The sequence below is a fragment of the Stegostoma tigrinum genome, chromosome 7, assembly GCF_030684315.1.
Source record: "Stegostoma tigrinum isolate sSteTig4 chromosome 7, sSteTig4.hap1, whole genome shotgun sequence".
NCBI lineage: Eukaryota > Metazoa > Chordata > Chondrichthyes > Orectolobiformes > Stegostomatidae > Stegostoma > Stegostoma tigrinum.
Genome location: NC_081360.1, coordinates 76,649,574 through 76,663,764, shown reverse-complemented (window position 1 = coordinate 76,663,764; position 14,191 = coordinate 76,649,574). Strand labels below are relative to the sequence as shown.

General features: G+C 45.0%; 1 protein-coding gene across 1 annotated transcript in view; it reads left to right on the top strand.

Annotated features, from left to right (window-relative positions):
* Positions 1 to 14,191, top strand: part of LOC125454115 (low-density lipoprotein receptor-related protein 1-like) — a 1,886,982-nt gene that overhangs the window by 1,627,579 nt on the left and 245,212 nt on the right. Inside the window, exons 55-58 of the mRNA XM_048534492.2 lie at positions 2,518 to 2,705; positions 3,982 to 4,165; positions 7,225 to 7,310; positions 7,398 to 7,517. Coding sequence (XP_048390449.1) covers positions 2,518 to 2,705; positions 3,982 to 4,165; positions 7,225 to 7,310; positions 7,398 to 7,517 — 578 coding nt within the window. The remainder of the gene's footprint in view (positions 1 to 2,517; positions 2,706 to 3,981; positions 4,166 to 7,224; positions 7,311 to 7,397; positions 7,518 to 14,191) is intronic.

The following is a 14,191-nucleotide window of genomic DNA, read 5'->3' as shown; positions in this document are numbered from 1 at the left end:
TCAACAAATATCAGTTAAGCCAAGGAAGCAAGGTTTTTTTCAGGGCACCATGGCAGAATAAGTCATGGATAGCCTTCAATACCAGTCCAGGCCCTACTCAGAGTGCTTGGAGCCAGAATCATTTTCACATATTGGCTAAGGAGCTGAATGAGGACAGCACATCATCCATCTTGACCCATTTGCCTGACTGTAGTCTGTTTCCTTCTGGAGTGAGAAGAAGATACTATGGGAGACAAAAGTGGGGGCACAGTTGATGTCGTCGGAGTCCCAAGCAAGTGAGTGAGCAATGCAGATGGCATACAGTGTAGGTGGTTTTGTGGGTTGCGGTGGGTTGCATGTAATAGTGAGCACAGTAGAACATGAGCCTTGATGGGAGGTGATTACAGTAACAGTGATAAGGATGCATCAAGGATCAGAAGCACCTTGGCATGCATTATACCAGAACCTAATGCATGAGGACAGGTGGATAAAGTTGTTAAGGGACAAAATGGGATATTAGTATTTATTAGCTAAAACATACAATTTAAGAGGAGAGAAGTCATGGAGAGCATTGTGTGCAGTTCTGGAATCCACATTATAGGAGGGATACGATAGCAGTGGGGAGGCTGTAAAGGAGATTTACCAGGATGTTGCCTAGGCTGAAGAATTTCAGTTCTGAAGAAGGATTGGACAAACTAGGTCTTTTTTACCTTAGAGCAGAAGAGATTGAGAAGGGACTTGATTGAGATGTATAAAATTAAGAGAGGCAAAAATAGGGAGACAAGAAGAAACTTTTCCCTGAGGTTTATAGGAGATGTGACAAAAAGCTTTTTTCACCTAGACAGTATTGGGAATCTGGAACTCACTGCATGTAAGGGTTTTAGAGGCAGAAACTCTCATAACATTTACAAGTATTTGGAGCGGGGGGGGGGGGGGCACTGTGACGGCAAGGCATACAGGGCAATGGGTCGAATGCTGGAAAATGAGATTTGACTTCATTTGATTTATTATGGTAACTTGTACCGAGATACTGTGAAAAGTATTATTAAGTGTGCTATTCAGACAAATCATACCTTTCACAAGTACATTTGTAGCCGCATGGTGCTCAGTGGCAAGCACTGCTGCCTCACAGTGCCAGGAACCCGAGTTTGGTTCCACCCGTACCTACTCATATTCTACCAATTCTACCCCTGTGCAGAGGTTGCATGTTCTGCCCATGTTTGCGTGGGTTTCCTCTGAATGTTCCAGTTTCCTCCCATAGTCCAAAGATGTGCAGGTTAAGTAGATTGGCCATGCTAAATTGCCCATTGTGTCCACAGTTGTGAAGGTTAGGTGGATTAGTCATGGGAAATACAGGGTTACAGGGATAGGCTGGAGGGCTAGGCCTGGGTAGGGTGCTGCTTAGAGGGTCAGAGCGGATGCAATGAGCTGAATGGCCTACTTCCACACTGGAGGGGTTCTATGATTAGAACAGAGAGGTGGTTGTTTTAGACTGATACGGACATGATGGACTGAAGGGCCTTTTGTCAATGCTGCACACCTCTCTGAGTCAATGCGGGAGAGTGAATGGGATGCATCATGGATAAGATAGTGACACCTACTCTGGCAGAGTGGAGAAGGACATTGACCTTCCTCCTACATTCTTCAAGATATCTGAGATTGCTTTAATCCAGGTGGCAACATTTGGCATGTCTGTATGTTGTAGTCTCCAATGCTGCCTGGTAGGCACTTATTTGTTGGTTACACCCTGCCCAGCAGAAACTCCAGGACTTTGCCCCCAAAGCCAGGCACCTAATTCTCCATGTTTGCCATGTTGGGGCAACTAAGATGAGCATCTCTGAATTGACAGTGATTTCTGCATGCACAGGAGTCTTTCAAAGATGGCACGGGGGCAATGGGTGCTTTGTTTTGAAAGATATCCATTGAGCAGTGAATTATTTCAGGAACAGTGTGGAGTAAGATGAGGCAGAGATCAATATGAGGAATTCCATAGGAGTGGGGTAGATCATTAATGAGATGAGTTTGTTAAGATACAGCAAAGTGCTTGCCAAGGCTCATGGTACAATTTTTTTTCAAATATAATGCAACTCAGACTTAGCCAAATAAATATACATTTCAGCCCATAATGAATAAACTTAGTAATAATGCGTTTTGTGAAACTGATTCTGTGACTTCACTGAAAACTCCAAAGCCAAGGTAACTGAAGCAAAGAGAACGATATCTGTGGAATTTTCGTCAGTCCAGTAGAGAGAGAGAGAGAGAAAGAGAGAGAGAGTGAGAGAGAGAAGATAATTTGTATCTACAATCGAAACGAACGACTGTAATATTTTTGGACAGTATATTTATGTTTCTGAGAACTGCTGCATTTTACATTTTCCAGTTTGCCGAGGTTCAAAAAACTGAGGATTGTTTGAAGCTGTCATTTCCCAAGTAGTTGTGGTTGTGTGTTAGTGTTGCTCATCCAAAAATGTAGAGATTCCACTTATTAAGTTATCATTCGCAAGCTAATCACATTATTTTTTTTGTTTTAAATTTCAGGCAAAATCTGCAGTGATTCTTCCTTTTTGTGTAAAAATGGAAGATGTATAAATGACACCTTTATTTGTAATAAGCATAATGACTGTGAAGATGGATCAGATGAAAGAAATTGTTTTGTTAATGAATGTGCTAATAAGCGAATTAGTGGATGTTCACAAGATTGCCAGGATCTGAAAATTGGGTACAAGGTTAGTATGGTCACTAATATATAACATAGTACTTTGAATTTTCAATAAACATTTGCAGGAAAAAGGAAATCTTTGTTTGATATCTGTCGTCAATGATCAAGCTAATGCAAATTAAAGATGTCATTTATTCTATTTATCTTCATTTTAATTCTGGAAATGCTGAAAGAAATGAACAAATAACACTCAACTTTCAGACCCAGAATTTTTAAGTCAACTTTGCCAGCATAAACCTGTTGGTTTCCAAATGATCCTTGCGGTTTCCTATCTATACTATTTAGTCTGTGCTACAAACTGGATGCAAAGTACAATTATAAAATAATCTGAAATTTAGAATGAATACAGTTGTTGCACAGTCAACTCCCTCGCTTTCATCAGGAATGGCCCTAAGAGTAGGATAAGGATAAGTAAGGGCTAATAATCAGTAGTACTCCTGTCAATAGTGTACTGAATAATATGATTTTCTCAGACAAAGTTGCCTAAGATGCAGTACGAGGACTAAGGAAATGACTTGTACCAGCCTGTGCCATAGTGATTGATCCAAGAAGCACTCAATATGGGCTTTAGGTCTTAATGACGCAAGACCAGTGAGACATGGTCTCTTGGATATCCTTAAGCAGCTCACCAATGGAAAGAATTGCAACTTCAGGCCAGTACAATACTGATAACTGTTCAGATGTGAAGAGAATAAATGATTGGGTGAAAATGGGATGTGAAGTAGATGACTAGAAGAGGGGTGAACAAGAAAGCGAGACAGTTATCATTCTGGAGGAAATGACAGGAGTTGGTAAATGTCTTCAGAGTGACAGTGGTGTTGCCATTCAGGTAAGTATATTTGGTAAACATACCTAATTTATCAACATCAATCTTTAGAAAGCACCATTGGTTTAATCACATATTATACATTTTCCTGGCCAGCTCTGCACTGGACAGGTTGTGTTAACAAAAGGGGCTATGTAATAGCCACAAGGCCCCCAGTTTGTATGTGGAAGGGCCTTAGTACCTATGTTATTTGTGGGCACACTCTAACTCAGAATCTAGTGTTATTCAACAGCTTAATGTTCACTTTATGTGTGTAAAGCATCTTAGTATCATCAACCACAGTATGGCTCAATGCATTCTTTCAGAAACTTAATGAATAACATGTTCCCTTCCTTTCAAAGTAAGTAACTTCCAATTTAGTTTAGTTAAACTGTATTTTTTTTTACCTTGAATGTATCAAATAAAGGCCTTTAAATGAACTGCTGCTGTTATAACTTTCTCACGATTATATTTTTAGTGCAAATGCTGGCCAGGTTTCAGACTGAAAGATGATGGCAAAACCTGCCTTGACATTGATGAATGTTCAACCACCTTCCCCTGTAGCCAGCAATGTATCAATACCTATGGAACCTACAAGTGTTTGTGTGCAGAAGGCTATGAAATACGAGCAGATAATCCCAATAGCTGCAAAGCCTTATCAGGTATGATTTTCTATTTATTCACCACTGCATTAGAACTTGTATATTTCACAACAGGTCTATGAACTATAAGTTGAAGAAAACTGATAGTTTTAGAACCAAGTGGAATGGCATTGTGCTCTGTTTTGTAACTAACATACGAAAACAATGATTAAGGCCACTTTTTAAGCAGTGGACAAAGCAATTTCATTTGGATAAATGGTAGTTACATGACAAATAATCCAAGTTTGATTTCAACCATTTCTTTTCAAAAGACTATTGTAATTTTACTGCCATCGACTATGATAGACACTCAAAAGTACCCACAAAAATTTCTTTGAGAAAATAATTTTGTTTCAGAGAAGTATCTGTTATTGGCTAATAAAGTGTACTGAAAGAAATAACCTGTGCAATCTACCAAACCTGCACATCTTTGTCCCATCTGGGGTATTTGGTTTGGGGTGGCACTGTGGCTCAGTGGTTAGCACTGCTGCTTCACAGCACCAGAGGCTGGATACAATTCCAGCCTTGGGGAATGTATGGAGTTTGCATGTTCTCCCTGTGCATCACTTATGAGCATCGTTCTCTTCCCTCATGACTTTGAATTCTGCTTTGATAAGCCTTATTAAAAACAACTTAGAAATAGATGACTTCCCATGAAAAAATGATTTGCAGTGGTGTTCTGTAATGCATAAGTGTGAAAGTCAATTCTGAATATCCAGAGGCTCCAGATTTGGCAGTATCACTCGTTTTTGTTTTAGAAGTCATGTCTTCAATGGGACTAAAGAACCCTGTTTTAAATCCTTCCCAGTTACTTCCCATGAATCTTTCTTCATGTGGCTAGAATCACTTCACTTTCACAAGGTCATCTGTCAGATTTGTAAAGTCTGGAAGAGCAAAGTGTGCAGAAGACACTGAAAGTCTGCAGAGGGATATAGATAGTCAAAGTGAATGGGCAAAGGTCTGGCAGATGGAGTACACGGAATTTGAGTGTCGTTGTGCATGAAACGCTAAAAGTAGGATTGCGGTTGCAGCAGGTAATTAAAAAGGCAAATGGAATTTTGTCTGCCATTGCTAGAGGGATGGAGTTTAAAAACAGGGAGGCTATGCTGCAGCTGTCTCAAGTCCTGGTGAGGCCACAGCTGGAGTACTGTGTGCAGTTTTGGTCTCCTTACTTGAGAAGAGATACACACTAGCACTGGAGGCGGTACAAAGGAGATCCACCCGGTTGATTCCGGAGTCGAGAAAGATGGATTATGAGGAGAGACGGAGTAGACTGGGATTATACTCATTGGAATTCAGAAGAATGAGGGGAGATCTTATAGAAACATATAAGATTGTGAAGGGAATAGATAATGTGGAGGCAGGGCGGTTGTTTCCGCTAGCAGGTGAAACTCAGACTAGGAGGCATTGTCTCAAAATAAAGGGAAGCAGAGGTAGGACTGAGGTCAGGAGGAACTTCTTCACCCAAAGGGTTGTGAATCTGCGGAATTCCCTGCCCAGTGAAGTGGTTGAAGCGACCTCACTGAATGTTTTTAAGGCAAGTCCAGATAAATTTTTGAACAGTAAAGGAATTAAGGATTATAGTGAGTGGGTGGGTAAGTAGAGCTAAGTCTCAAAAAGATCAGCCAAGATCTTATTAAATGGCAGGGCAGGCTCAAGAGGCCAGATGGCCTCCTCCAGCTCCTAGTTCTTATGTTCTTATGTTTTTCACTAATTAAGAAAATTTACTCCTGTTCTATCATTGTCTCTTTCCATAATAATTCTAGATTTATTTATGCTATAATCATTATCTCCAAAATGTTCACACATTCCTTTTTCACCCACCTCCCAGTTTCATTTTCCTCAGACTAAGTCAAGAATTGAATGTTTACTCATTCAACTTATTTTGTTTCTAATTTTAAAAAAATATTTTGTGTAAAACTCAAGAATTTTGGGTCCTTTGTACATATCACTTAATGTGTATCTCAATTCATATTTGGGTATTTGAAGCTTGGAACAGTTATTGTCTAATTAATTTTGACCTCAGAAATTTTCTGACATATTTGCTCCTCTACCTCATTCCCACTATTTGGGAATGTATCGTGGATGAGGTGTCAATCAAACACATAGATGTTTTTGAGCTTTTTGAGACTTGTTGGAGCTGCACTTAATGGAGCAAATTGGAGAGTCTTCCTTCAAGTTCCTGACTTGTATATGTTTATCAGGATTTGAGGAGTGAGGAGGTGACAGATTTCTCAGCTTCTGAACTGCTCTTCTAGCAATACTGTTCATATAGTTAGTCCATTGCAGTTTCTGGTCAACATTGATCATGGGAAATGCAATGATGGTAATGCCACTGAATGTTGAGGGATGGTGATTGGATTCTCTCTTTTTGGAGATGGTAATTGGCTAGCACTTGAGTGGTATGATGTTAATTTGCCATTTATCAGTCCAAGCCTGAATGTTGTCCAAGTCTTGCTGCATTTGGACACTGACTTTAGCATTGAAGGAGTCCAGATAATGCTGAATATTGTGCAATCATCAGCAAATAGCCTCATTTGTGATCTTCTGATGGATGGGGGAATGGATGAAGGAGCTGAAAATGGTTGGACTTAGTGCATTATCCTGAGGAGTTCCTGCAGTGATGTTCTGTTACTGAGATGATTGACCTCCAATAACCACAAATGTTTTCCTTTGTTTATTTTTGACCATCCTTATTAATTTATCTGGTATGTAACTTAAACATCAGTATTGTCTATCATTTTGGTGTTATTGCTTGGCTGCCTTTAGCCTTGCTCGTGGAGTAAAAGTTAGACATGGTTATGAATGTTACAGATTAGACTTTGGGAATCCAGTCTTTGCTAAAGAGTTCAGCATGGTTAGGGTGCATTAATGACAGGTGGATTACGTTTGGATTAAATGGGAGGACATACCTGCCTGTTGCCAGATTTAGATGTAAAATTGTCTTATATGTAATCGTATATCAAATTTGCGAAAGCATTTGTAAAGCATATATATCAGCAGGGTGAAATTTTAAATAGTTTCATGAATATGTTTGACCTTACTGCACTTACTGAGGTGCTCTCTTCCTTTGTATTCAGCTGAGGAACCATTTTTAATGTTTGCTGATCGACATGAAATCAGAAAAATGAGTATAGATGGATTCAACTACACTTTATTAAAGCAGGCAAGTTGCACGTTTGTGTCATTGTTGCGACTTGCTTTGTATTTGAACTCTTTTGATACACTAATAACTAGATTTGCTTATTTACAGGGGCTGAATAATGTTCATGCAATAGATTTTGACTACAGGGAAAAATGTATTTACTGGGCTGATTTCACTACACAAGGCAGTACAATATCAAGGATCCATTTGAATGGAAGTAATACTGAGGTAGGAATATTTACATTAGCAGCTGTTTGTTGATAATTTCAGAAACTTCATTGAGGTCCAGTTAAGACTGTTATAGCCCAATTAATAAACATGACATTTGGATTGTTTTTATGTTGGAGAGAAAGTATCATTACTTTACCATTGTTCCCATACGATTTAGTATCTGTTACAATTAAACACTGCATAATTTTACATTCTTAGATAGTGGATGATTCAACAATTATAGGGACATTGAATGTGACATGTTGTTGGTTCAATTTTCATTTGCTGGAGATGATCACTGCCTGGCACTTGGCTGTCATAGATGCTACTTGCCATTTGTCAGCTGAGGCCTAATATTGCCCAGGTCGTGTTACATTTGGACATGGACTCCTTCAGCATCGAAGGAGTCACAAATCTTGCTCAAAATTGAACACTATCACTTCTGATCTGACTGTAGAGGGCAGGTCACTGAGGAAGCAGCTGATGGGTTATGTGGAACAATCCCTCTTCCGCACCTACACAGGCCCCAAACCCCACCTCTTCCTCCGTTACATTAATGACTGTATCGGCCCGCCTCTTGCACCCCAGAGGAACTCAAACAGTTCATCCTCTTCACCAACACCTTCCATCCCAACCTCAAGTTCACCTGGGCCATCTCCAACACATTTCTCACCTCCCTGGAACTCTCAGTCTCCATCTCAGGCAACCAGCTAGAAACTGATGTCCATTTCAAGCCCACCGACTCCCACAGCTACCTAGAATACACCTCCTCCCACCCACCCTCCTGCAAAAATTCCATCCCCTATTCCCAATTCCTCTGCCTCCGCTGCATCTGCTCCCAGGATGAGGCATACAACTCCCGCACATCCCAGATGTCCAAGTTCTTCAAGGACTGCAACTTTCCCACCGCAGTGGTCGAGAACGCCCTTGACCGCGTCTCCCGCATTTCCCGCAACACATCCCTCACACCCTGCCCCTGCCACAACCGCCATAAGAGGATCCCCTTCGTTCTCACACACCACCCCACCAACCTCCGGATACAACGCATCATCCTCCGACACTTCCGCCATCTACAATCCGACCCCACCACCCAAGACATTTTTCCATCCCCGCCCTTGTCTGCCTTCCGGAGAGACCACTCTCTCCATGACTCGCTTATTCGCTCCACACTGCCCTCCAACCCCACCACATCCGGCACCTTCCCCTACAATCGCAGGAAGTGCTACACTTGCCCCCACACCTCCTCCCTCACCCCCATCCCAGGCCCCAAGATGACTTTCCACCTTAAGCAGAGGTTCACCTGCACATCTGCCAATGTGGTATACTGTATCCATTGTACCCGGTGTGGCTTCCCCTACATTGGAGAAACCAAGTGGAGGCTTGGGGACCGCTTTGCAGAACACGTCCGCTCGGTTCACAATAAACAACTGCACCTCCCAGTCACGAACCATTTTAACTCCCCCTCCCATTCTTCAGATGACATGTCCATCATGGGCCTCCTTCAGTGCCACAAGGATGCCACCCGAAGGTTGCAGGAACAGCAACTCCTATTCCGCTTGGGAACCTTGCAGCCCAATGGTATCAATGTGGACTTCACCAGCTTCAAAATCTCCCGTTTCACCACCGCATCCCAAAACCAGCCCAGCTCATCCCCTCCCCCCACTGTATCCCAAAACCAGCCCAGCCTGTCTCTGCCTCCCTAACATGTTCTTCCTCTCACCCATCCCTTCCTCCTACCTCAAGCCACACCTCAATTTCCTACCTACTAACCTCATCCCACCTCCTTGACCTGTCCATCTTCCCTGGACTGACCTATCCCCTCCCTACCTCCCCACCTATACTCTCCTCTCCACCTACCTTCTTTTCTCTCCATCTTCAGTCCGCCTCCCCCTCTCTCCCTATTTATTCCAGAACCCTCTCCCCATCCCCCTCTCTGATGAAGGGCCTAGGCCCGTGACGTCAGCTTTTGTGCTCCTGAGATGCTGCTTGGCCTGCTGTGTTCATCCAGCTTCACACTTTGTTATCTTTGATTCTCCAGCATCTGCAGTTCCCATTATCTCTAGTGCTAAGCAAGTACTGCTTGATAGCACCGTCGATATGCACTTGTATCAATTTCTCATGAACAAGTATAGAATGATGTTGCTGGACAGGTAGACTAGTATCAGTAACACTAGGGTCCAGGAGCATGCTATGATGGATCATTCATTCAACATTTCTGACTGAAGACAGTTGAAAATGCTTCAGTTTTTTTTTTCTCGTGCACTTATATGCTGTGCTTCCCCAACACTGAAGTGGCAGGATTGATAGGTTGATATCTGACCTATTGATTCTGAATCATTTTGCTCTTTCTTTTCTATTGCTTGCTGTTTATGCTATTTGATATTCAAGCATTCCGGTGTTGTAGCTTCACCAGCAACACCACCCCGGGTATTAGTAAGGAATACTTACAGGATCAAGAGGGCTTAGTTTCTCATTGTCATTCCTGCTATCTGGGTCAATGTCAGACAGTCTGCCTGGCTCATTCTTTTGAGAGGCTTCATACATCTGCTTGGTTTGCTAGTCTAATTCAGAGGGCAGTTAAGAGTCAATGACATTGGCAACATGAAATAAAGATAGCAGACTTACTTCCCTGCAGGCTATTAATGAATCAGAAGCAAAAACAGAAGTTGTTCAAAAAGCTCAGCAGATCTGGCAGCATCTGTAAAGAAAATAAGAGTTAATGTTTCGAGTCCAGTGAGCCTTCCTCGGAACTCATGTCTGAGCCAAATTGAAGAAGGAGGGCGAGAGTGACTGCCCTTATCTTTAAGATCACAGAGAGGTTTTAACAATAATGTTAATTGTAAACCTTTTAATTCAGGATTTTCTGAATTCAGATTTCACTACCTGCTATCATGGGATTAGAATAGAGGTCTCAGAGAATAATTTGGATGTCTGGATTACTCGTCCAGTGAGAGTACTGTTCCAGCTTCACTTCTGCTCAAAAGGCAGATTTCCTTCCTGAAAGGATATTATACATATATAATTGTCAAAGGGGAACATTAATTCATTCATTCAAATTTTAGAAATTTCGATACATTTAAAATACACTCCTAGCATATATTGATATCTAAAATAAGCCATTTAATTACTTTGACAAATTGGGCATCAGTTTGACAGATCTTTCCTGACTGTGTTGAAATGTTATATAGGTTATCCTCTTCACATTACTCACTTGACTCAAATCAAGTCAACTCCTGAAATATTAAAAATGTGTTGTCTTGCAAACTGGGGATTCCATCAAGTTTGTAATCATACACAAAGTAAATGCTTTCTCTGGTGAAACTATTCAATTACAAAGTATTATGGTTTAGAGTTCTTGGAAGAAAGAAGGGTGCCGAAACTGTTATTTCTAGAATGATTGATCCAACTGAGTTATAGATCATTTTTATATGAACTACATAATCTTACACAACATGATTTATTTCATTATCTAATACTTAATAGCAGCTTTTGAAACTAAATTCATCAGGGGAAGATCAAGATAATATGTGAGGCTGGATGAACACAGCAGGCCAAGCAGCATCTCAGGAGCACAAAAGCTGACGTTTCGGGCCGAGACCCTTCATCAGAGAGGGGGATGGGGAGAGGGAACTGGAATAAATAGGGAGAGAGGGGGAGGCGGACCGAAGATGGAGAGTAAAGAAGATTGGTGGAGAGAGTGTAGGTGGGGAGGTAGGGAGGGGATAGGTCAGTCCAGGGAAGACGGACAGGTCAAGGAGGTGGGATGAGGTTAGTAGGTAGCTGGGGGTGCGGCTTGGGGTGGGAGGAAGGGATGGGTGAGAGGAAGAACCGGTTAGGGAGGCAGAGACAGGTTGGACTGGTTTTGGGATGCAGTGGGTGGGGGGGAAGAGCTGGGCTGGTTGTGTGGTGCAGTGGGGGGAGGGGACGAACTGGGCTGGTTTAGGGATGCAGTAGGGGAAGGGGAGATTTTGAAACTGGTGAAGTCCACATTGATACCATATGGCTGCAGGGTTCCCAGGCGGAATATGAGTTGCTGTTCCTGCAACCTTCTGGTGGCATCATTGTGGCAGTGCAGGAGGCCCATTATGGACATGTCATCTAGAGAATGGGAGGGGGAGTGGAAATGGTTTGTGACTGGGAGGTGCAGTTGTTTGTTGCGAACTGAGCGGAGGTGTTCTGCAAAGCGGTCCCCAAGCCTCCGCTTGGCTTCCCCAATGTAGAGGAAGCCGCACCGGGTACAGTGGATGCAGTATACCACATTGGCAGATGTGCAGGTGAACCTCTGCTTAATGTGGAATGTCATCTTGGGGCCTGGGATGGGGGTGAGGGAGGAGGTGTGGGGACAAGTGTAGCATTTCCTGCGGTTGCAGGGGAAGGTGCCGGGTGTGGTGGGGTTGGAGGGCAGTGTGGAGCGAACAAGGGAGTCACGGAGAGAGTGGTCTCTCCGGAAAGCTGACAGGGGCGGGGATGGAAAAATGTCTTGGGTGGTGGGGTCAGATTGTAGATGGTGGAAGTGTCGGAGGATAATGCGTTGTATCCGGAGGTTGGTAGGGTGGTGTGTGACAACGAGGGGGATCCTCTTGGGGCGGTTGTGGCGGGGGCGGGGTGTGAGGGATGTGTCGCGGGAAATACGGGAGACGCGGTCAAGGGCGTTCTCGATCACTGTGGGGGGAAAGTTGCGGTCCTTAAAGAACTTGGACATCTGGGATGTGCGGGAGTGGAATGTCTTATCGTGGGAGCAGATGCGGCGGAGGCGGAGGAATTGGGAATAGGGGATGGAATTTTTGCAGGAGGGTGGGTGGGAGGAGGTGTATTCCAGGTAGCTGTGGGAGTCGGTGGGCTTGAAATGGGCATCAGTTACAAGCTGGTTGCCTGAGATGGAGACTGAGAGGTCCAGGAAGGTGAGGGATGTGCTGGAGATGGCCCAGGTGAACTGAAGATTGGGGTGGAAGGTGTTGGTGAAGTGGATGAACTGTTCGAGCTCCTCTGGGGAGCAAGAGGCGGCGCCGATACAGTCATCAATGTGCCGGAGGAAGAGGTGGGGTTTGGGGCCTGTGTAGGTGCGGAAGAGGGACTGTTCCACGTAACCTACAAAGAGGTAGGCATACCTGGGGCCCATGCGGGTTCCCATGGCCACCCGCTTAGTCTGTAGGAAGTGGGACACCACCCCCAGGCCTCCTACCCTCCCTCGACCTCTTCATCTCCAACTGCCGTCGAGACATTAACCGCCTCAACCTCTCCACCCCTCTCTCCAACTCCAACCTCTCCCCCGCAGAACGGGCAGCCCTCCACTCCCTCCGCTCCAACCCCAACCTCACCATCAAACCCCGCAGACAAGGGTGGCGCAGTGGTAGTATGGCGCACTGACCTTATAATCGCCGAGGCCAGACGCCAACTCACCGACACCATCTCCTACCGCCTCCTCGATCATGACCCCACACCCGAGCACCAAACCATCATCTCCAACACCATTCACGACCTCATCACCACAGGGGACCTCCCACCCACAGCCTCCAACCTCATTGTTCCCCAACCCCGCACGGCCCGTTTCTATCTTCTTCTCAAAATCCACAAACCTGCCTGCCCTGGTCGACCCATCGTCTCAGCCTGCTCCTGCCCCACCGAACTCATCTCCACCTATCTGGACTCCATTTTCTCCCCTTTGGTCCAGGAACTCCCCACCTACGTCTGTGAGACCACCCACGCCCTCCACCTCCTCCAGGACTTCCAATTCCCTGGCCCCCAACACCTCATATTCACCATGGACGTCCAGTCCCTGTACACCTGCATTCCGCATGGAGATGGCCTCAAGGCCCTCCGCTTCTTCCTGTCCCGCAGGCCCGACCAGTCCCCCTCCACCGACACTCTCATCCGCCTAGCTGAACTCGTCCTCACACTCAACAACATCTCTTTTGACTCCTCCCACTTCCTACAGACTAAGGGGGTGGCCATGGGCACCCGCATGGGCCCCAGCTATGCCTGCCTCTTTGTAGGTTATGTGGAACAGTCCCTCTTCCGCACCTACACAGGCCCCAAACCCCACCTCTTCCTCCGGTACATTGATGACTGTATCGGCGCCGCCTCTTGCTCCCCAGAGGAGCTCGAACAGTTCATCCACTTCACCAACACCTTCCACCCCAACCTTCGGTTCACCTGGGCCATCTCCAGCACATCCCTCACCTTCCTGGACCTCTCAGTCTCCATCTCAGGCAACCAGCTTGTAACTGATGTCCATTTCAAGCCCACCGACTCCCACAGCTACCTGGAATACACCTCCTCCCACCCACCCTCCTGCAAAAATTCCATCCCCTATTCCCAATTCCTCCGCCTCCGCCGCATCTGCTCCCACGATAAGACATTCCACTCCCGCACATCCCAGATGTCCAAGTTCTTTAAGGACCGCAACTTTCCCCCCACAGTGATCGAGAACGCCCTTGACCGCGTCTCCCGTATTTCCCGCGACACATCCCTCACACCCCGCCCCCGCCACAACCGCCCCAAGAGGATCCCCCTCGTTGTCACACACCACCCTACCAACCTCCGGATACAACGCATTATCCTCCGACACTTCCGCCATCTACAATCTGACCCCACCACCCAAGACATTTTTCCATCCCCGCCCCTGTCAGCTTTCCGGAGAGACCACTCTCTCCGTGACTCCCTTGTTCGCTCCACACTGCCCTCCAACCCCA